General features: G+C 48.2%; 1 protein-coding gene and 1 long non-coding RNA gene across 2 annotated transcripts; both read right to left on the bottom strand.

The window, feature by feature from the left end:
- Positions 1–1,072: 1,072 nt before the first annotated feature.
- LOC134749075 (splicing factor 1-like) lies at positions 1,073–23,723 on the bottom strand. Its single transcript, XM_063683984.1, has 18 exons — positions 23,370–23,723; positions 23,151–23,246; positions 22,531–22,663; positions 22,241–22,261; positions 22,138–22,155; positions 21,413–21,620; positions 20,632–20,778; positions 19,098–19,173; positions 16,766–16,918; positions 16,024–16,195; positions 15,361–15,492; positions 15,015–15,266; positions 7,858–8,038; positions 5,989–6,069; positions 4,549–4,658; positions 3,136–3,211; positions 1,876–2,054; positions 1,073–1,105 (listed from the first exon to the last, which is right to left on the bottom strand). The coding sequence occupies exons 1-18, from the start codon at positions 23,555–23,557 to the stop codon at positions 1,073–1,075; spliced, it is 2,256 nt and encodes a 751-aa protein (XP_063540054.1). The 5' UTR covers positions 23,558–23,723.
- LOC134755395 (uncharacterized) lies at positions 18,340–19,089 on the bottom strand. Its single transcript, XR_010129034.1, has 2 exons — positions 18,809–19,089; positions 18,340–18,637 (listed from the first exon to the last, which is right to left on the bottom strand). It is a non-coding gene; the product is annotated as an uncharacterized LOC134755395 (long non-coding RNA).

The raw sequence follows: 23,723 nt of genomic DNA on the forward strand, positions 1-23,723 counted from the left end.
TTTCTAGCGGCGGACCAACAAGGCGACATCACCTAACCAAAACATTTTTTACAGTACATATGATGCTACTTTCTCGCACTAGTGCGTAAAGTGCACTTTTTGTGCATATTTCGAAAGTTTAAAGGGCCATATGTACTGTAAAACGTTGTTCGATACACGTGCGAATAGGTAATTCGCAACTCGTGTCGATTTAAAACACTCCCTGCGGTCGTGTTTTAATTTATCGCCACTCGTTTCGAATTTCCTCTTTTCCGCACTTGTATCGAAAATAACTATTACAGTACATATGGTGCTACTTTCTCGCAATAGTGCGTGAAGTGCACTTTTTGTGCATATTTCGAAAGTTTAAAGGGCCATATGTACTGTAAAAACGTTGTTCGATACACGTGCGAATAGGTAATTCGCAACTCGTGTCGATTTAAAACACTCCCTGCGGTCGTGTTTTAATTTATCGCCACTCGTTTCGAATTTCCGTTTTTCCGCACTTGTATCGAAAATAACTATTTCACAGTCCGTATCTATTTACAGCAAACGTATGCGGTTATCATGATGAGTGAAGTTAGTTTTTATAATACGCCATTGCAAGAAACACTTATTACCAAGCAATTACTATAATACTATAGTATAAAGTTGCAAGATATGCACAAATTACAAATATGAAAACATAAAATCTAAGTTCAATATGTTAGTAAACATAATTCCTATTGAAAACTAATATGCGAATGAACATAGACTTATCCTAAAGGTGGGTCTAGCGGCGTACTACACTGGACGGGCCCGTATTGCTATATTTAAGTAATTTAGTAAGTTTTTAGTATTTTTTTTATTGCGTTTAAGCAATTTGAATAGCTCGTTACGTTTAGATTTTAATTTAGAATTCCTTGTTAAGTTTGGGATTTAAAATACCGTTATATCTATAGTGATAAGTGTTATCATATATCGTATAACATGTCATTTATTCCCAACTTGGAAATTGAAGAGACGCTAGTAAAAAAAAACGAATTGTTAAGTTTGGTATTAAAAATACCGTTATATCTATCGTGATAAGTGTTATCATATATCGTATAACATGTCATTTATTCCCAACTTGGAAATTGAAGAGACGCTAGTAAAAAAAATTAGTTGTTAAGTTTGGGATTTAAAATACCGTTATATCTATCGTGATAAGTGTTATCATATATCGTATAACATGTCATTTATTCCCAACTTGGAAATTGAAGAGACGCTAGTAAAAAAAATACTAATTGTTAAGTTTGGGATTTAAAATACCGTTATATCTATCGTGATAAGTGTTATCATATATCTTATAACATGTCATTTATTCCCAACTTGGAAATTGAAGAGACGCTAGTAAAAAAAAAACGAATTGTTAAGTTTGAGATTTAAAATACCGTTATATCTATCGTGATAAGTGTTATCATATATCGTATAACATGTCATTTATTCCCAACTTGGAAATTGAAGAGACGCTAGTAAAAAAAATACTAATTGTTAAGTTTGGGATTTAAAATACCGTTATATCTATCGTGATAAGTGTTATCATATATCGTATAACATGTCATTTAGTCCCAACTTGGAAATTGAAGAGACGCTAGTAAAAAAAAACTAATTAGGGTGCTAGATGTCTTCAATAGTCGCCAGATTTAGGGCCGGGTGCACAACGTACAATTGACAGAGTGATCAACGTCACTCAGCTGTGAACTATGAAACATTCTATAGAGTAAAATTTTGCAATCGTTTTAACGGAGACAGACGGTTTAGTGCATCCGAATGTTAGCAAGTAGGTTGTCAAGTGGACAACACCGGTGGTGTAGGGAGGGATGTGATGTGGGGAGGCTAGTCGTGGGTGGCGGGCGGCGGCGGCGGCGGCGGTGCGAGGAAGGGCGGCGGCGCGCCCCACGGCGGCGGGTTGTAGCCGCCCCCCGACCCCGACCCCGCGCCAGCCCCCGACCCGCCCCCTCCCCCGCCCCCGCGCCAGCCCGGCGGGGGGCGACCCGCCCCGCCCGCGCCCGGCGGGGGGCCCCCCATGCCCGGCGGGGGGATGCCCATCATACCTAAAAGAGAGAAGCATTACAAATTTCAATACTTTATAGGAATAGGAATAAAAACCGGGAATAACTTTTACCTAATCATTTCTTAGAAACTACCGACACAAATTGTATCTTGAGATTAAAAATAATAATAACCTTACGTTACAAAATCTCCCTTTTTTAAATTTGAACCTTGTTGTTTAATAAATTGGGATGTATTTAGCATGTTTTTAAAAGCAATGACACAAAGAAATTTAATTTAATTTATTTAAATGCTACTTTATTACGTTTATGAAAGATTCTAATTAGAGTAAAACGGAGTGAACATTGAGCTTTACGAAGCTAAACTTAGCATAATACAATTATTGTGTTAACACTAGTTTGCATGTATTTATCTATAATGTTAAATACAAAAAAAATACTTCTAGTTTGTGATAGATATATGGTTTAAAACACAATAAAATCGAAAAGGCCAATATTATGATTCTCATAATAAATATAATAACATACATTAAAAAAAAATAGAGATTTAGTAAATCTAATGTATAAAAACTTATTCAATAACAGACATAAATGCAACATGACTAAATGTAGGGATAGCTCTCAAATAATGTTTCCAAATAATTAATAAACCGTATACCGTCAATCGGGGTTAATAGGGACATAACCTAAAATGTAATTTACTCTACTATTTCTTAATAACTACCGACACAAATAGGGTATTTGTCTGTATTTAAAATAAATTATTTTACACCATGCATGAAATAAATCACCAGAAGATTAATAGAGAAACGTAGACAGCAGTTATTTTTAGACACAATTTTTATTTTAAAACCCGCATAAAACTATTAAGACCTACGTAGTTTGATTGTGACGTCACATGTTAGTGTTTCATATAAATTCCATAGTAGCAAAATAGTTTTGAGGTTTTGATAGTTCGAAAAAAGAAATTGATTTGACTAGTAGTCAAATACCCTATTGTATAATACAAAATCTATTATTATATTCAATCGAATCATACATTTTATGTTTTGTCCCTATTCACCCCAGCTATCCCTATTCAGCCCGGTTGACGGTATGTAAATAAAGGCAAGATGATAATTACCAGGCGGTGGCGGCGGCGGAGCCATGTGCTGCATGTGTCCCGGACCCGGACCCGGACCGGGGCCCATCTTGTCTCCCTGCGGACAAAAACTCATCAACTATTAAAAAGGCCTTATTGTAATTAAAGTTATTTAAATAAACTCTTCTATAGGACGAAAAATCTGCCGTTCTAACATATGCAGAAATGGTTCTCTTTAAATAAATTATTTATTTAAACGATTTTTTCATGCAAGTAAAGGGTAAGCAGGGCAGAAATGATATCAGGTTCAAAATGATAATATTTTGAATACATGTATAGGGAGCGTGCATAAACTGTAGGGGGCAGCACAGGAGACGTCAGATTTTTGGCGCGAGGCGTAAATGTGTAGTTTATGCTTCCAAAGTAGCCCACAAGATGGCAGCACTTGCTTTAGCGTGAAGTGTCAATGTACATGTTATGTACATGTTTATGGTTCCGATTCAGGCCACAAGATGGCAGACCCTCCAACGCGCACGGTCCCTATACATGTTTATAATTCATGTGTTTTTTTTTATATCATAACAATCAGTATGAAAATGGTTACCTTTAGAAAGAATAATCTAAATTATAATAATTCTGTAAAGCAAGAATATCATAATGAAAGAAAAATGTGTGTAAGGGTGGTATGCTACCTGTCCAATGTCATTGCGTCTCACTCTCGCATTAAGCAAAACACATTGGATAAAAAAATGATAGATAGAACACTAAGTATACTTAAAATAGTAAGTAATATTAAACATTTACCCCCTTATTCATAAAACTTAGTAACCACTTTTCACAGTCAACAAATTTCTATTAAATTGTGTCTCTTTCTAACAAACAGAAATGTTCATATGATGGATAGAGACCAACGATTATCCACGGTTTGTCAGATTTGACGAACGTTTATGAGTAACGCCATTATTCTGTAACTCGACGTCAAAGGCGCATTCTTGTTTAAATATGAATTTATTTATTATTCAGTGATAAGTTTTAAAAATCTGCAAGTCGATAATAGTTGTCAACTCGGTAGGTACTAGGTACCGTCAACCGGGGTGAATAGAGACACAACTTAAACTGTAATTTACCTGATATTTTTTTTTTAAATATCTACACAAAGTATATCATACAAAATCTACTACTAATTTCAATCGAATGGTACAATTTGTGTGGGTATATTTTAAGAAATTGTCACATAAATCACATTTGAAATTTAGTCCCTATTCACCCCAGTTGACGGTACATAGTGAACATTTGTGACGTTTTCAAGCAAAAGGTACCACATTGTCGCTTACCATAAGAACGAAATTTGCTAGTACCTTTATACGAATAACCCGTCCGAGCGTCTTTATGGCAAGCGACAATGTGGTACCTTTTGCTTGAAAATGACACATTTTATAATGAATGGTGTCGTACCTGGTGGTGGTGGTGGTGTTGGTGGTGCTGGTGGTGCTGGTGGTGCGGCGGCGGCGGCGGCGGGAAGGCGGGCGGCAGGCCGGGCGGCGGCGGCTGGTTGTTGGCCACGCCTGCACAATGCACATCACACTACCGTTACATACTGCCATACTAACTAGTAACTACCCGACAATCATTCTTAATATTGAAAATTACCTGACATTCTATACTCAGTAAAAAAAATAGTTGACTACGAATGCTTTTTATGACATGTCAGAATATAACAATAATGATTTAATCTTAATTTAATTTTATATTTTCTATTTTTAATTATTATTGGATATTTAAATTGTGTTGCTTATTTTTATCTACGCACATATCGTTAGTGCTCTAAAATGTGTTCAGAAACCGTAGGAAATGACCAGCATTATTACAACCAGTTTTACTATGAGAACTTTCTTATCTGTGGTAGTAGGTAAAATCGGTGCTTTAATGTTATTACATTATAGATTTTTGTAAGTTATGAGTTTAAATTTGGAACAGCTGTCGAAACTCAATTGGGTCTCTGTTCTAGTATCCATAGATATTAAAACAGTTATCGATACGAAACGTCAATTCAGTATGTTTTATTAATATAAACCGCACGACATTTGATCTCGAGAATGACATGAGAATAGGGACTTCGTTCTATGGATGGTATAGAAAGGATGCCCATCTCTTATGGCAGAATTGTTGCAAAAGTGACCGCTTTCAGCTTTAAATAATAGTTCCTAATCTCTCCGGTGGCGCTAGTTAGGCTCTGGGACATGAGTATAACATGAACCAACAAATAACCCGACCAAATTACGTAGGCTGTTTTTGGTAGTATTTCGGTGTATGGTGGCGCCGCCTAATTACTGTTTTTTGATGGACACTTTTTCATACATAGAGATTTGGCTCCTTTATATAGTCTCCATTCTTCGTTCGTTTGTCTATAATTAAAAAAAAAACATTTGTCTTGACGGAGGATCGAATTGCCGCCATTACTGTGTCATTTGTTTGTTGGGTTTTTGCTGTTACGAAAGTAGAATTATGAAAAGTTGTTTGTAATTTACTTTTTAGTTGAAAATATGAGTAGTTTGTTTCTGTATTTGTTCAAATTTATTTTTTATTGCATTATTTTAATATCGAGTCTATAGGTATTTTACAAGTAGCACTAGTAGCAATGCAGGTCATTTCCCTACGGTTTCTGAACCCATCTTAGAGTACTTATGATATGTGTGTCGATAAAGTAGTGTATGCACGTGTAGATAATTAGGCCTTAAAACACGTGATTTTATTATAAAACTCGCTAATGCTCGTTTCATAAAACCACGCTTGTGTTTTAAGGCCTCTCATTATGTATCAGTTGCATAAATTACTATTTTGTAATAAAGTTTAAAATCAATAAATAGATTCCAAATGTTTCAGCAAACCACTGACCGAGCCACGGCGCGGCGTGCGGCGGCGGCGGCGGCGGCGGGTAGGCGGTGGGCGGCGGCGGCAGCGACGTGGGGATGTTGCCTGCCGGAACAACATTATTAAAATAAAAATAAAATAAATAATTTTTAAGAAAAAAAAACCGACTTCAATGGGGGATGCCGCTGAAAGCATTCTTAGATTCCAGACAATGAAATGAAAAAGACAGCATCTTTTGCCTAATTATGTAGAAAAGGAGGTAAACCGACCCACTTTTCTAGTAGCATTTCGTTTTTGTAAGGGTCGCAGTTCTAACCTAACCTACTTTTCTGGTAGCATTTCGTTTCTGTAAGGGTCATAGCTCTAACCTAACCTACTTTTCTGATAGCAGTTCTGTTCTGTGAGAATCGCAGTTCAAAACACACCCACCCACCAAACCCACTTTTCTAGTAGCATTTCCGGGTCCGGGTCTGGGTCCGGATCCGAGTCCGGGTCCGTGTCCGGCTGTCCGGGTCCAGATTTGGGTCAGTTCGGTCCGGGTACGGGTCCGAGTTGGGGTCCATGTTCAGACCCGGGTCCGGGTCCGAGTCCGGGTCCAAGTTTGGGTTTGGGTCCATAAGGAAGAAGAGAACAAATCGCCAAACGTGAACTATGTGTCATTGAAGAGTTCCATTCTGATCATCATCAGCAGTTCCACTTCATCAAATGTCACTTTTTTAAATGTAAATGCTGGATTTGTTGATGAAAATACAAAAATCACTATATGTATGCCTTTCACATTTGAGGAGTTCCCTCGGTTCCTCGTGGGTCTCATCATCAGAACTCGAGCTTGACAAAAATATGTCTTAAAAACTTAAGTTGCTTAACAAACATAAAGAAGTGGACAAATCGCCAAACGTAAACTATGCGTCATTAAAGAGTTCCATTCTGATCATCATCAGCAGTTCCACTTCATCAAATGTCACTTTTTAAAATGGAAATGCTGGATTTGTTGATATAAATACAAAAATCGCTATATGTATGCCTTTCACATTTGAGGAGTTCCCTCGATTCCTCATGGATCCCATGATCAGAACTCGAGCTTGACAAAAATGTTTCTTGAAAACCTAACTTGCTTAACAAACATAACGAAGAGGACAAATCGCCAAACGTGAACTATGCGTCATTGAAGAGTTCCGTTCTGATCATCATCAGCAGTTCCACTTCATCAAATGTCACTTTTTAAAATGGAAGTGCTGGATTTGTTTATAAAAATACAAAAATCACTATATGTATGCCTTTCATATTTGAGGAGTTCCCTCGATTCCTCATGGATCCCATCATCAGAACTCGAGCTTGACAAAAATGTTTCTTGAAAACCTAACTTGCTTAACAAACATAACGAAGAGGACAAATCGCCAAACGTGAACTATGCGTCATTGAAGAGTTCCGTTCTGATCATCATCAGCAGTTCCACTTCATCAAATGTCACTTTTTTAAATGTAAGTGCTTGATTTGTTGATGAAAATACTAAAATCACTATATGTATGCCTTTAACATTTGAGGAGTTCCCTCGATTCCTCATGGATCCCATCATCAGAACTGCTTTTTGACAAAAACGGGACCAATCTGTATGTATATACTTACAATAAAAAAAAGAATTTTCAAAATCGGTCCAGAAATGACGGAGTTATGGAGTAACAAACATTAAAAAAAAAAAAAAAAAACAAAAAACAAAAAAAAAACATACAACCGAATTGAGAACCTCCTCCTTTGAAATCTTGAAGTCGGTTAAAAATAGTCAATAAGGCGCCGGCTCCGGGGTTTTGCGAAGTCAACACACTGAAAAAAACTGTTCCCGGGAAAGATTTTTCACATATGCTTTTCATCGTATCATTTGGTGCCAAATCGTACCTTGGGGCGGCGGAGCCATGAGCGCGCGCGCGGGCGGCGCGTGCTGGAACAGGCCGCCGCCGAAACGTCGAGCGTTGTTGCCTCCACCCCCTCCCCCTCCCCCTCCGGTGTTGTTGCTGCCGGGGGGCGGGGCCTCGCCCAATTCCGCCATCAGAGACATGTACTCTTCGTCGATCTTAGCCTGGAAATGGAAAAACAGTAATTGATTAGTACTAATAACAAAGAATTTTACATGTGCAGGGGCCTCCCCAGGCGGAACACCCCACCGCCGACGGAGCCGCCACGTGTTTAGTCGGTAGTCGTATCCAAAGATTGCAGGTTCGTGTCCTGTCACGGTCGCCACTATTGTCCAAGCGGACAATTAGAACTCCAGCAATACTTTACAGACTTTATAACTAGATTCACAATTTGAATTAGTTACGTAAATATGATGACGACCGGTCTGGCCTAGTGGGTAGTGACCCTGCCTGTGAAGCCGATGGTCTTGGGTTCGAATCCCGGTAAGGGCATTTATTTGTGTAATGAACAACAGATATTAGTTCCTGAGCCATGGATGTTTTCTATGTATTTGAGTATTTGTATAAGTATTATATATATCGTTACCCACAACACAAGCCTTCTTGAGCTTACAGTAAGACTTAGCCAATTTGTGTAAGAATGTCTATAACATATATATATATATATTTTTTAATATAAAAATGGTCTTTGAGCGACGTGCGCGTGCGTCAGAGTGGACTCGTCGACTGGCCAATCGCCCGCGCTCTTCTCGCCTCGCGTGCTGCGTCCCGCTCTCGCATCCACTCGCGTCGGCGGGCGCTCGTACAGGTACAGGTAGGACAGTACACCGACCTTGTTAGGCATGGAGGTGGGCGTGTGTCCGGGCCGCCGGGCCCTGCAGTCCCTGGCGATGTGTCCGGCGCCCCCGCAGGCGGAGCACACGACGGCGGAGGTGACGTCGGGCTTGTCCGGATGGACGGAGCCGCCACGCCAGGTGTTTAGTTGGTAGTACACCCACCTTGTTAGGCATGGAGGTGGGCGTGTGTCCGGGCCGCCGGGCCCTGCAGTCCCTGGCGATGTGTCCGGCGCCCCCGCAGGCGGAGCACACGACGGCGGAGGTGACGTCGGGCTTGTCCGGATGGACGGAGCCGCCACGCCAGGTGTTTAGTTGGTAGTACACCCACCTTGTTAGGCATGGAGGTGGGCGTGTGTCCGGGCCGCCGGGCCCTGCAGTCCCTGGCGATGTGTCCGGCGCCCCCGCAGGCGGAGCACACGACGGCGGAGGTGACGTCGGGCTTGTCCGGATGGACGGAGCCGCCACGCCAGGTGTTTAGTTGGTAGTACACCCACCTTGTTAGGCATGGAGGTGGGCGTGTGTCCGGGCCGCCGGGCCCTGCAGTCCCTGGCGATGTGTCCGGCGCCCCCGCAGGCGGAGCACACGACGGCGGAGGTGACGTCGGGCTTGTCCGGATGGACGGAGCCGCCACGCCAGGTGTTTAGTTGGTAGTACACCCACCTTGTTAGGCATGGAGGTGGGCGTGTGTCCGGGCCGCCGGGCCCTGCAGTCCCTGGCGATGTGTCCGGCGCCCCCGCAGGCGGAGCACACGACGGCGGAGGTGACGTCAGGCTTGTCCGGATGGACGGAGCCGCCACGCCAGGTGTTTAGTTGGTAGTACACCCACCTTGTTAGGCATGGAGGTGGGCGTGTGTCCGGGCCGCCGGGCCCTGCAGTCCCTGGCGATGTGTCCGGCGCCCCCGCAGGCGGAGCACACGACGGCGGAGGTGACGTCGGGCTTGTCCGGATGGACGGAGCCGCCACGCCAGGTGTTTAGTTGGTAGTACACCCACCTTGTTAGGCATGGAGGTGGGCGTGTGTCCGGGCCGCCGGGCCCTGCAGTCCCTGGCGATGTGTCCGGCGCCCCCGCAGGCGGAGCACACGACGGCGGAGGTGACGTCGGGCTTGTCCGGATGGACGGAGCCGCCACGCCAGGTGTTTAGTTGGTAGTACACCCACCTTGTTAGGCATGGAGGTGGGCGTGTGTCCGGGCCGCCGGGCCCTGCAGTCCCTGGCGATGTGTCCGGCGCCCCCGCAGGCGGAGCACACGACGGCGGAGGTGACGTCGGGCTTGTCCGGATGGACGGAGCCGCCACGCCAGGTGTTTAGTTGGTAGTACACCCACCTTGTTAGGCATGGAGGTGGGCGTGTGTCCGGGCCGCCGGGCCCTGCAGTCCCTGGCGATGTGTCCGGCGCCCCCGCAGGCGGAGCACACGACGGCGGAGGTGACGTCGGGCTTGTCCGGATGGACGGAGCCGCCACGCCAGGTGTTTAGTTGGTAGTACACCCACCTTGTTAGGCATGGAGGTGGGCGTGTGTCCGGGCCGCCGGGCCCTGCAGTCCCTGGCGATGTGTCCGGCGCCCCCGCAGGCGGAGCACACGACGGCGGAGGTGACGTCGGGCTTGTCCGGATGGACGGAGCCGCCACGCCAGGTGTTTAGTTGGTAGTACACCCACCTTGTTAGGCATGGAGGTGGGCGTGTGTCCGGGCCGCCGGGCCCTGCAGTCCCTGGCGATGTGTCCGGCGCCCCCGCAGGCGGAGCACACGACGGCGGAGGTGACGTCGGGCTTGTCCGGATGGACGGAGCCGCCACGCCAGGTGTTTAGTTGGTAGTACACCCACCTTGTTAGGCATGGAGGTGGGCGTGTGTCCGGGCCGCCGGGCCCTGCAGTCCCTGGCGATGTGTCCGGCGCCCCCGCAGGCGGAGCACACGACGGCGGAGGTGACGTCGGGCTTGTCCGGATGGACGGAGCCGCCACGCCAGGTGTTTAGTTGGTAGTACACCCACCTTGTTAGGCATGGAGGTGGGCGTGTGTCCGGGCCGCCGGGCCCTGCAGTCCCTGGCGATGTGTCCGGCGCCCCCGCAGGCGGAGCACACGACGGCGGAGGTGACGTCGGGCTTGTCCGGATGGACGGAGCCGCCACGCCAGGTGTTTAGTTGGTAGTACACCCACCTTGTTAGGCATGGAGGTGGGCGTGTGTCCGGGCCGCCGGGCCCTGCAGTCCCTGGCGATGTGTCCGGCGCCCCCGCAGGCGGAGCACACGACGGCGGAGGTGACGTCGGGCTTGTCCGGATGGACGGAGCCGCCACGCCAGGTGTTTAGTTGGTAGTACACCCACCTTGTTAGGCATGGAGGTGGGCGTGTGTCCGGGCCGCCGGGCCCTGCAGTCCCTGGCGATGTGTCCGGCGCCCCCGCAGGCGGAGCACACGACGGCGGAGGTGACGTCAGGCTTGTCCGGATGGACGGAGCCGCCACGCCAGGTGTTTAGTTGGTAGTACACCCACCTTGTTAGGCATGGAGGTGGGCGTGTGTCCGGGCCGCCGGGCCCTGCAGTCCCTGGCGATGTGTCCGGCGCCCCCGCAGGCGGAGCACACGACGGCGGAGGTGACGTCAGGCTTGTCCGGATGGACGGAGCCGCCACGCCAGGTGTTTAGTTGGTAGTACACCCACCTTGTTAGGCATGGAGGTGGGCGTGTGTCCGGGCCGCCGGGCCCTGCAGTCCCTGGCGATGTGTCCGGCGCCCCCGCAGGCGGAGCACACGACGGCGGAGGTGACGTCAGGCTTGTCCGGATGGACGGAGCCGCCACGCCAGGTGTTTAGTTGGTAGTACACCCACCTTGTTAGGCATGGAGGTGGGCGTGTGTCCGGGCCGCCGGGCCCTGCAGTCCCTGGCGATGTGTCCGGCGCCCCCGCAGGCGGAGCACACGACGGCGGAGGTGACGTCGGGCTTGTCCGGATGGACGGAGCCGCCACGCCAGGTGTTTAGTTGGTAGTACACCCACCTTGTTAGGCATGGAGGTGGGCGTGTGTCCGGGCCGCCGGGCCCTGCAGTCCCTGGCGATGTGTCCGGCGCCCCCGCAGGCGGAGCACACGACGGCGGAGGTGACGTCGGGCTTGTCCGGATGGACGGAGCCGCCACGCCAGGTGTTTAGTTGGTAGTACACCCACCTTGTTAGGCATGGAGGTGGGCGTGTGTCCGGGCCGCCGGGCCCTGCAGTCCCTGGCGATGTGTCCGGCGCCCCCGCAGGCGGAGCACACGACGGCGGAGGTGACGTCAGGCTTGTCCGGATGGACGGAGCCGCCACGCCAGGTGTTTAGTTGGTAGTACACCCACCTTGTTAGGCATGGAGGTGGGCGTGTGTCCGGGCCGCCGGGCCCTGCAGTCCCTGGCGATGTGTCCGGCGCCCCCGCAGGCGGAGCACACGACGGCGGAGGTGACGTCGGGCTTGTCCGGATGGACGGAGCCGCCACGCCAGGTGTTTAGTTGGTAGTACACCCACCTTGTTAGGCATGGAGGTGGGCGTGTGTCCGGGCCGCCGGGCCCTGCAGTCCCTGGCGATGTGTCCGGCGCCCCCGCAGGCGGAGCACACGACGGCGGAGGTGACGTCGGGCTTGTCCGGATGGACGGAGCCGCCACGCCAGGTGTTTAGTTGGTAGTACACCCACCTTGTTAGGCATGGAGGTGGGCGTGTGTCCGGGCCGCCGGGCCCTGCAGTCCCTGGCGATGTGTCCGGCGCCCCCGCAGGCGGAGCACACGACGGCGGAGGTGACGTCGGGCTTGTCCGGATGGACGGAGCCGCCACGCCAGGTGTTTAGTTGGTAGTACACCCACCTTGTTAGGCATGGAGGTGGGCGTGTGTCCGGGCCGCCGGGCCCTGCAGTCCCTGGCGATGTGTCCGGCGCCCCCGCAGGCGGAGCACACGACGGCGGAGGTGACGTCGGGCTTGTCCGGATGGACGGAGCCGCCACGCCAGGTGTTTAGTTGGTAGTACACCCACCTTGTTAGGCATGGAGGTGGGCGTGTGTCCGGGCCGCCGGGCCCTGCAGTCCCTGGCGATGTGTCCGGCGCCCCCGCAGGCGGAGCACACGACGGCGGAGGTGACGTCGGGCTTGTCCGGATGGACGGAGCCGCCACGCCAGGTGTTTAGTTGGTAGTACACCCACCTTGTTAGGCATGGAGGTGGGCGTGTGTCCGGGCCGCCGGGCCCTGCAGTCCCTGGCGATGTGTCCGGCGCCCCCGCAGGCGGAGCACACGACGGCGGAGGTGACGTCGGGCTTGTCCGGATGGACGGAGCCGCCACGCCAGGTGTTTAGTTGGTAGTACACCCACCTTGTTAGGCATGGAGGTGGGCGTGTGTCCGGGCCGCCGGGCCCTGCAGTCCCTGGCGATGTGTCCGGCGCCCCCGCAGGCGGAGCACACGACGGCGGAGGTGACGTCAGGCTTGTCCGGATGGACGGAGCCGCCACGCCAGGTGTTTAGTTGGTAGTACACCCACCTTGTTAGGCATGGAGGTGGGCGTGTGTCCGGGCCGCCGGGCCCTGCAGTCCCTGGCGATGTGTCCGGCGCCCCCGCAGGCGGAGCACACGACGGCGGAGGTGACGTCGGGCTTGTCCGGATGGACGGAGCCGCCACGCCAGGTGTTTAGTTGGTAGTACACCCACCTTGTTAGGCATGGAGGTGGGCGTGTGTCCGGGCCGCCGGGCCCTGCAGTCCCTGGCGATGTGTCCGGCGCCCCCGCAGGCGGAGCACACGACGGCGGAGGTGACGTCGGGCTTGTCCGGATGGACGGAGCCGCCACGCCAGGTGTTTAGTTGGTAGTACACCCACCTTGTTAGGCATGGAGGTGGGCGTGTGTCCGGGCCGCCGGGCCCTGCAGTCCCTGGCGATGTGTCCGGCGCCCCCGCAGGCGGAGCACACGACGGCGGAGGTGACGTCGGGCTTGTCCGGATGGACGGAGCCGCCACGCCAGGTGTTTAGTTGGTAGTACACCCACCTTGTTAGGCATGGAGGTGGGCGTGTGTCCGGGCCGCCGGGCCCTGCAGTCCCTGGCGATGTGTCCGGCGCCCCCGCAGGCGGAGCACACGACGGCGGAGGTGACGTCGGGCTTGTCCGGATGGACGGAGCCGCCACGCCAGGTGTTTAGTTGGTAGTACACCCACCTTGTTAGGCATGGAGGTGGGCGTGTGTCCGGGCCGCCGGGCCCTGCAGTCCCTGGCGATGTGTCCGGCGCCCCCGCAGGCGGAGCACACGACGGCGGAGGTGACGTCGGGCTTGTCCGGATGGACGGAGCCGCCACGCCAGGTGTTTAGTTGGTAGTACACCCACCTTGTTAGGCATGGAGGTGGGCGTGTGTCCGGGCCGCCGGGCCCTGCAGTCCCTGGCGATGTGTCCGGCGCCCCCGCAGGCGGAGCACACGACGGCGGAGGTGACGTCGGGCTTGTCCGGATGGACGGAGCCGCCACGCCAGGTGTTTAGTTGGTAGTACACCCACCTTGTTAGGCATGGAGGTGGGCGTGTGTCCGGGCCGCCGGGCCCTGCAGTCCCTGGCGATGTGTCCGGCGCCCCCGCAGGCGGAGCACACGACGGCGGAGGTGACGTCGGGCTTGTCCGGATGGACGGAGCCGCCACGCCAGGTGTTTAGTTGGTAGTACACCCACCTTGTTAGGCATGGAGGTGGGCGTGTGTCCGGGCCGCCGGGCCCTGCAGTCCCTGGCGATGTGTCCGGCGCCCCCGCAGGCGGAGCACACGACGGCGGAGGTGACGTCGGGCTTGTCCGGATGGACGGAGCCGCCACGCCAGGTGTTTAGTTGGTAGTACACCCACCTTGTTAGGCATGGAGGTGGGCGTGTGTCCGGGCCGCCGGGCCCTGCAGTCCCTGGCGATGTGTCCGGCGCCCCCGCAGGCGGAGCACACGACGGCGGAGGTGACGTCGGGCTTGTCCGGATGGACGGAGCCGCCACGCCAGGTGTTTAGTTGGTAGTACACCCACCTTGTTAGGCATGGAGGTGGGCGTGTGTCCGGGCCGCCGGGCCCTGCAGTCCCTGGCGATGTGTCCGGCGCCCCCGCAGGCGGAGCACACGACGGCGGAGGTGACGTCGGGCTTGTCCGGATGGACGGAGCCGCCACGCCAGGTGTTTAGTTGGTAGTACACCCACCTTGTTAGGCATGGAGGTGGGCGTGTGTCCGGGCCGCCGGGCCCTGCAGTCCCTGGCGATGTGTCCGGCGCCCCCGCAGGCGGAGCACACGACGGCGGAGGTGACGTCGGGCTTGTCCGGATGGACGGAGCCGCCACGCCAGGTGTTTAGTTGGTAGTACACCCACCTTGTTAGGCATGGAGGTGGGCGTGTGTCCGGGCCGCCGGGCCCTGCAGTCCCTGGCGATGTGTCCGGCGCCCCCGCAGGCGGAGCACACGACGGCGGAGGTGACGTTGGGCTTGTCGGGGCACAGCCAGGTCTTGTGGTCGAGCGCGGAGCAGTTGGCGCAGCGCGGGGCGTCGGACTCGCGCAGCGTGCCGTTCAGCTGCGCCAGCTCGCGCAGCTGCATGCGGCGCAGGTCGTTCTGCCCCTCCGGGACCTGAATAATCACATTACATTCAAGTCTTGTTAGAAAAAGCAATAGTTTACAAATGGAAACTCGTTCAACGAATTCAGAGTTATAAATGACTAACCTCCACACCCTGTCGAATGACTTCCTTGATCTTGTCGAGCGCCTTTTTGACGCACTCGGCGCTGGCCGCCGTTATGTACGCGTGCAGAGGCTCATCTTCACCAGGCAAAGGCTGTCCGTCCTTGCGGCCGACCTAGGCACAGAATAAGTAATAGTATTATCATACAGAACGGCCACGCCCCGCCCCGCCCCGACTCGAATGACCTCGCCCCGCGACACCAGATTGACGGCCGTTTGCCGGCCGCTCAGTACTGTTTTTAAGCAGCTTACTCACACAATGACGCATGATGCGTGTACAGACGTGCCGTTCACACATAGAAACGCAAGTGATTTTTGATATATAGCGTGTCCGCCCTGTGACCTAATTAACACAGAATATTAGCACTTTGACTTGTACCGGTATAAATAAGAGTGTCAACTGCCCGATTAGGTCTAACTTGTAAGGGTTTGCATACCGCGCTTCGTTTAAACCTCTCCTACACGGCTGTCTACAAAGGTGACCTTGTTATCTTCGAACGGTATTTGCCACCGAACTGCATTGCGCCGTAACCAAAATCGTGTAACCTGTCGGAAGTGGCACCAGTCTTTTTTCATGGCCTTGAGTGTGTTGCCACCGGGCCCCCACGAAGTAAATCTTGCTGCAACGACATACGGTCTATATTACCTTGCCCTCCTTCACGGACCCCTTGCCCCTGATGATGATCTTGGCGCCCGTCTCCTTCTCCATGGCCTTGAGCGTGTTGCCGCGGGGCCCGATCAGGAGCCCCACGAAGTTGATGTCGGGGTGCTCCTCTTGAGGGATCATCACTTTGTCGTGCACGCGGATTATTGGTGGCCTGCGAGAAACACACAAAATTAAACATCTACGTGTTATTAAACAACTTTATGTCTTGCCAGGCCTATGGAACTCTCCGCGCAAGCTCGAATCTATGCCTACGAATCTCGTTCCGCCGGCGGTACAAAAGCCAGCTAGTTGGTTGCCACACGCGCTCACGCACGCAAGTCACCGCGCGCTAGAAGATGTAGGTAATGGTTTTACGAGACATTTATAGTTAGATATCTACCTTTAGACACCTAAGTATTTGAAAAAAGCGTCGGCAACCCTAGCGTTGTGCCGGCGCGCTCGGTGCGGGGACGGCGCGTTAAAGGCCACTTTATTGTATTTTTGTGTAGGTATCAAAACTGCAGGTATTTGCGTTTTCTTATAGAGATAAGTATCTATTCGTAAGAACAATTATATAATCTGTGGTCTTGCTTTATTGCTTTGTGGTTAAGTTTCCAATTTTCGAGTGTTTTACCTACCTTACTAAATAACTCGGTCAACTCCCACGTCACGATATCGCGTCGGCACAGGAGCCGCTAGCCGTCGGCCGAGTAGGGTCGGGGGACTGATGTGTTGTACTCACTTGTAGTCCGGAGGGGGCTTGAAGTCCGGGTTGATGGTCTGCATCCTGGTGACGAGCCGGTGCCTCTCCTCCTCCAGCTTGCGCCTGGTGCGGTACTCGCGGGTGTTCAGCCGCTTGCCGTCGGTCGAGTAGATCGGCTCAGGAGATGGCGACCTGGGCAACAGGTGAATGTAGCGACGTTCGTCGTCTCACGCAGAGCACAAGTGCACATAGATTACGAAGACCGGTGTTTGAAAGGAGGCTTTACTTTAATATTTGTTAATGTGAATTATCACAGATTGACCAAAAAGTTTCTTCAGGGTATAGCTTAAATATGTGTCGTTTCCAAGCAAAGCAATTGCGACAATTGTCGCTTGCCATAAGAACGTCTCGACAGGTTATTTGTATAAAGATACAAGCAAATCTCATCTTTATGGTAAGCGACAATGTGCGACCTTTGACTCGACTTCGACACATATAGTGAACTTAACTCACATTCATTCATTCGTTCGTTCACCACTTTTTTTGCACGTAGTTGCGTATAATCATTCGCCTGCCGAAGGCCGATACCCGTACTTTATATGTGAATTGTTTTGAAAACATTGATTCCTGATATAGTTATTAAATCTATGAGCACATGTGAACAATGCGTGAGTCTGGTCATTAAACTAAAAAAAAACTATAAATCTATATAAACGAGCGATAGATGCGTGGTAAACTAAAAATGAATAGTGTAGTATTCAATGTATTCATTGTAGGCAATGATTAGTGATTGGTAAGAATGGTTTAATTTCATAGCAGCGTTGTTGAGCTACAGGAATCTGTACAGTAAAAATCAGCTGAAATTATTAATTCGACTGATGTCGTTTTGAATTTCGATTCGAATAACTTTAACTCGACAATGCTGCCATGAAATTAAACCGTTGTTCCAATAACTAGCAATGATAGATTAGATAATAAGGGACCACCATATAACGCACGCTATATTAGGACCGGACTGTCTAAATAAGCCGACTAAGGTTTTAGGGTTCAAAGTCAGACCAAACTCTACTCATAAGGTTGTAAAAATGTTGAAAACTATTATCAAGGTAGTATTCTATCAAGAAACAATTCAACGACAACACGCATTTTTTTTTTGGACCGCGAGTGTGATTCCACCTCAAACCCCGCCCTAAGTTATCCTAAACTCGCCCTAACGCCCTGAGAAAGAATACATTAGCAACCTGCAATATAATCATTATTCATATTAGCCCTGAAAATAATTGGATTAAGGTTATTGATTAATTTCCTGTGGCTGAAAAGAACCGTTAGGATTCATCGAGGTTCTGGACCTGCAACATGACAAGCCATTAGGTTGCCTTTAGATTAACTATTATAATGTTATAATTGTCATCGGTTCGGCCCGGCGGAAGGTGCAGGAACACACATCCTTAAATAAAATTTCGTTAATACATTTTATGACAGCGCCATCTCTTCCTGAGTTGATATAATGTTTTGTAGTTTGAGCCTCTTGTTTGAAAGTCGGTTATAAAGGCGAAAATCCTTGAGACTTACAAGAGACAAGGACAAGGGTCATTTTTGTTTTTTGGTCTGAGTTTAAATAAAAATGGTTTATTGGTAAACATGGGGATTCTAAATGTTATTTTTAAAAAGTGATCTGTTCTTTACAGCGAGACACAGTAAGTGAAGCTTGTACTCGTGAATTTGAATTCAATCGGGAATATAAATATTTATCACGATATAGCGGGTGTCGTTGTCTAACTGTCCTGTAAAACAGAGCGGCTGATTCATTAATTAATGTAAGGAATTTAATAAATTTAATTATTCATATCTCATTATATAATATTACAAGTGAAGGCGGACGGAGTCTGATTTATTTACTAATATGATCACCTCGTTTCTACTATTCGTATAATCTTTTTAAAGACAATACAAATCTTATAATGATAATTTCATTGTAGCATTAACTGAATGAACTATTTGGACTGTTATTTTCCTTATTATGAAAAACTATCGTTAGGAAAATCTATAGGTGAATACCACAGACTATATATTCAACTAGACGCAGCAACGATCATTATTAAGTCGCGCTATAAGATGGTTTTACCCACCAAACGCCTATTTGTGCCATAATTAATTGAAATTCAACCAAAGTTCAAAAACGGAGTTTCGCATCATCAATTTCTACACTACGTACGTTTTCACAATGCTGAAGTCGCTTGCTTCATCTAGCTCAATCTACAGTTTGTAGTGAAAACCACAACTCAAATCCGCCTTTAGAACCACACAGTAATAGATATGTTAAACCTCTCTTGCCGCCACACGGCCGGCCGGGGAAGCCCGCAGTGATTACCTCTCGTCGATGTTGGCCGGGATGCCGAGGTCCCCCGAGCGCAGTTTCCGCGACACCTCCTCGATCTGCAGCTGCACTGCAAGGGAAGGGATTAGCCCGCAGCGAGCAACCGACGCATTAGAACACGAAAATACCCCCCGCACCCACCCGCAACTTACCCGACTTAAAAGTTAAAACTATAGGGATTTAGGACGCGTAAGATATTATTGCTGAAATGAAAGTAATTTTGATGCAGAACGATTAGGATTAGTGTATATGGACGTAACTTAGGGAAAAGGACCTAGAAAATTTGTCCATTAAATTTGAACTTTCTGTCAAAAAGAAAAGTAATACATTAGAACGATAAATGGTTGAGGATGGATCCTTTTCGCTAAACTAAATACGTCCAATTGTAAATAAAATTTAAATAGATGTCGTGGTTGAAATGTGAGTAATGTGACCCTATCATAAAAAATCGGTGTGATCCTAAAACATACATTAAAAACCGATAGTCGATAAATCATAATCAAAAAGTAATATTAACAGGGAGTCATATTGGTTAATTTATTTAAAATTAGATAAAACCAATTATAAAATTGTCCGAGTCTCAAAGCGCACATTTTTTATTGAATATATTTTTATCAATACTATGATGGTAAAATCAAAAGGCATTTTTCAGTTGGAAATTGAGTTTCAAATTTGATAGAATTTAAGCCATAATGGTATTTCAAAACTCAGACAATGTATCAAATATGTACAATAAATTTCAAGTAAATTTAGCATGTGATCCAGTTTTTGTATGCAATTTTCATGTATTTATATCATATTTAAGGACAGCTACAAAAATATCAATTCTTGGCTGACTAGTCCAGTAACCAAAACTGGATCGTCTGCATTTATTAAACATGTTCTCAGCCCATATTCTATTTTTCACTATTTTAGCTTCTAGTGCGATAGTTGTTTTTGATTCAACCACCACGCAATACGCACAGAGCTATATTCTTCTCAATTTATCGTATAAATCTGACAAAGTTGACTTCGCCGGTTTAAAATCTGAAAGTGCATAATTCTTCACGGTCAGTAAATTAATTTATGGTCAGTTAAAAATGTTGCCATAAAAATTAAAAAGTTAAGACGCCCAGCTGAAGCCCAATGTCAACAACCGCGATTTTTTATTCTTGTTAAGTGATTTACGTCGAAAAATACACTTTACCAGTTAGCCAGCAATGGGGTTGGCCGGTCGAAGCGTTTAGCAGATGGCGCCAGCATAGCTTGCCCCGTCAATCCCTAGAATTGTGTCAAATTTTTGTTTTTTTTAATGCCTTGGATGCCAGCCCTTTAAGCCAAATCTCAAAGAAAAAGGGCAAGCTATGATGGCGCCATCTCTGCAAACCTTCGACAGTTGCCAACCCCATTGTCTCCTTCGCTGTAATGTCTAATAAAGTATAGCATTGTAAAAAATAGATTACAGCCCGGTAGCGCGACAACAGTACAGACAACAACAGCGTAACTAGTTAATCAGTAGCAGTATGTGTAGGTCGGTGTCGGTACTCACGTAGATACTGCTCCTCCTGCTGCGGGGTGAGCGTGGAGGGCAGCGCGGTGGGCAGGCCGGGGATGAAGGTCTTGTCGTGCGCGCCGCCCGTCCAGCGCGTGCGCCGCCGCCGCGCGCGCCGCTCCGCCGCCGTCTCGCCCGGCGGACCTGCCCCGACCACACAGTCACACACCATGACACCACACACACACACACACACACACACACACCACCAATATTATCTGACACACTCATTTATCAATAAAAAGAGGCGCCTAATTTATGTGGGTGGTCGACGTCTTGCGTCTACTGATAGTGTGTATTTAGTCACCTTTTGAGGCCGTGGTCGACGGGTGAGAAAAACCGCGTGTCGAGCACAGCCGGCGAGCCGAACCGGCAGTTTTCGGCGACCGCTGGAGAGGACGGACGCGGCGGACGCCCGCGTCATATTTTAAAAACTATAATATGATCGTCTAAATTTGCTAGCCCAAAAATTACCTCATGACCTTTTATATTTAAAAAAAAATGTTGATACTCTGCTTACCCCATATCGCATCTGTGGGAAGTGAGGAGTTAAATCGACAACATATAATTTCCTATATTTATATTAGGATTAAAATAATGAACCAAATGTCTGATTAATAATTAATATAGAATTATCATATCCCAATTGCGCTTGGCGAGGAACAGAACCCTATGGAGAAACCTGGTCTTCAACAGAAGGACACGATGTCACGATCCTCAGTATTGAGGGACCGACTGAAGAAGAGAAGATCATACCCCAATTAAATGCAATAGTTACCCTGGCCGTCGTCGGTGTCATCATCAGGGTGGTAGTCCTGCGGGGGCTGGGACTTGTCCCTGTATCTGCCCTCGGTGCGCGCCTGAAGCTGCTCGAGCTTCTGCTGCACGGAGGTGGGCAGCGGGATGGCGGTGGCGGCAGACAGCGCCGCCGCCGCCGCCGCTGCCGGCTGGACGGGGGCCGCCATGCGCCGCTGCGCCACGAATGTCTGCAAACAAGTTGGAGCTTTTGAAAGTTCTCTTGTAACGTAACGCTACGGTGTTCATCCCAGTTGTATAAAACATTAGTGGGTCATCAGAATGAAAACCAAAACGTTTGCATAATTAAGGAAAAGATTGAAAAAAGACATTAGTTTGGAGCACTTGACTTGAGACTGTGCAAGACTCATGGCATTAGGAAAATGCTATAACTCCATTTCAAAATAGGGAATTGAAAAGAATATCATATGTATCATACATATCATACTGACTGAGCAAGCAGCCTCGCGAGGCAAATCCTCGATTAGTCAGGATGTGCCTCACCTAGTTTTCCTCGGGCGAGGCATGTCCTGACTGACGGAGGATTCGCCTCACTAGGCTGCTAGCTCAATCAGCATATGGCTATTAACAATTTAAATAATTTTATCAACCTAGTTAAGTGTTGAAATACTGTTAAAAGTTATGAAAATAGTAGATGATATTAGTTTGTTATTAGACACAAAGTTTAAAGTAGCAAGTACAGCTTACCATGTAGTTGACATACTTCTAAAAAAAATAAGTTATTGTTTTAAATTGTGTATAACAAACTCGCACAGAGAATTCAAAATTAAATTTGAACATGTTTTGTTACCTGGCATTCATTTTGATTATGCTGAAAATATTAAATGCAATATTTGACAACACTATTAGACTGGTTTTCACACTACAACTGCGTAGTGACTAGCTTTTTTACAAAAAAAATTTATAATTGCAGCTGTATTATACTAGAAATTATTCTACATTATATAAAAAAAAATAAAAAAATATATATATATGTTTCAGATCAAAAGCGATTATAAACACAGTCACTTTCTTTACAAAATTATTAGTTGCAAATTAATCTAACATTGAAAATGCACAGCTATCATTAACAATACATACCTGGGCAACAGCTGCCGCAGCCAGGATGGCAGCATGCGCTGCAGGGTTGGCTACACCATTGCCGGCCACTGCGCGTGCTGTCGCCTTTGTTGTGGTGCCCACCATCTGGTCCAGGAGGGCTATGGTTCCATCCCTGTACGTAAAAAACATGGTAATAGGTTTGTGTAGTACATGTACTAAAATCAAAAAACACGATATTCTCCACTGTACTAGACCGAACTATTCCCTAATGATTCTGCTCTTAGTACGTACATACACTACACGCGAACGAAACAGAATGGGAGCGAGGACCGATGAGTGACAATTACAGTTAAGGTGATCCGACCAAACTAAAAGTCAACTCTCTCTGTGTACTACTGTACTAAAAGACCGAACTAGTACAGTTGTGAGATTGTACTAGTTGGGAGCAATCTTTTCAGTGAACGAGCATGCACAAGTCTATGCCAAATGCTGAAGCTTGGAAATGGGACAGGAACTAATATATTTATACTCATAGATAACATGTAATACAGACAGTACTCTTCACACCAAATAATATATTAAAATTGTCTTGTTTAATGGCCGAGAGGATTTTAAGATTTGCAAGTATGAGACGGTTCTCACATAGTATAATTACTAACCTATCTTTGGACTTCCGCCCACGGCTATGACTCCGGCTCCGACTTCGGCGTTTTTCCTTGTGCCTGTCACGGCTACGCCCTCGATCCTCCTTGTCTCTAAAACGTAAATGTATTATATATTCATATTTGCAAATTATTACAGGACAAGATTGTTCATAGCAGAAAATACCATGCTTGAAATATTGGAAACATATGTATAGCCCTGAGCTTTCTCCTCACCTCTTAGAGCGGTGGCGGTCCCTGTCCCGGTCCCGACCGCGGTCTCTATCGCGGTCACGGTCTCGATCTTTATCCCGGTCACGCTCTCGGTCCCGATCACGGTCCCGACCCTTCTCCCGGTCGCGCTCCTTGTGCCGCTCGCGATCACGAGATCGAGAACGGCTCCTATCGCGATGCCGAGAACTCATTATGCTTTTACACAAAGTTAACCTAATTCACAGTCACGAACCCACTTCAACGGTCCTCATTTACTTGAAAACACCGACTGAACTTCTTCAGAGCACTACAACAACTGGCAAGGCAGTAATTGCATAAATATGCCCTGGAAAACAAATCAATCAACAATTAATGTGA

This window comes from Cydia strobilella, chromosome 2, assembly GCF_947568885.1.
Source record: "Cydia strobilella chromosome 2, ilCydStro3.1, whole genome shotgun sequence".
Lineage (NCBI taxonomy): Eukaryota > Metazoa > Arthropoda > Insecta > Lepidoptera > Tortricidae > Cydia > Cydia strobilella.

Excerpts from the sequence above, each read along its gene's own strand:
- LOC134749075 (XM_063683984.1), bottom strand. The coding sequence starts at position 23,557 with ATGAGTTCTCGGCATCGCGATAGGAGCCGTTCTCGATCTCGTGATCGC. Across the intron at positions 22,664-23,150 it reads GGGCGGAAGTCCAAAGATAG|GGATGGAACCATAGCCCTCC; the intron begins GTTAGTAATTAT and ends TTTTACGTACAG. Across the intron at positions 20,779-21,412 it reads TGACACCGACGACGGCCAGG|GTCCGCCGGGCGAGACGGCG; the intron begins GTAACTATTGCA and ends TGGTCGGGGCAG.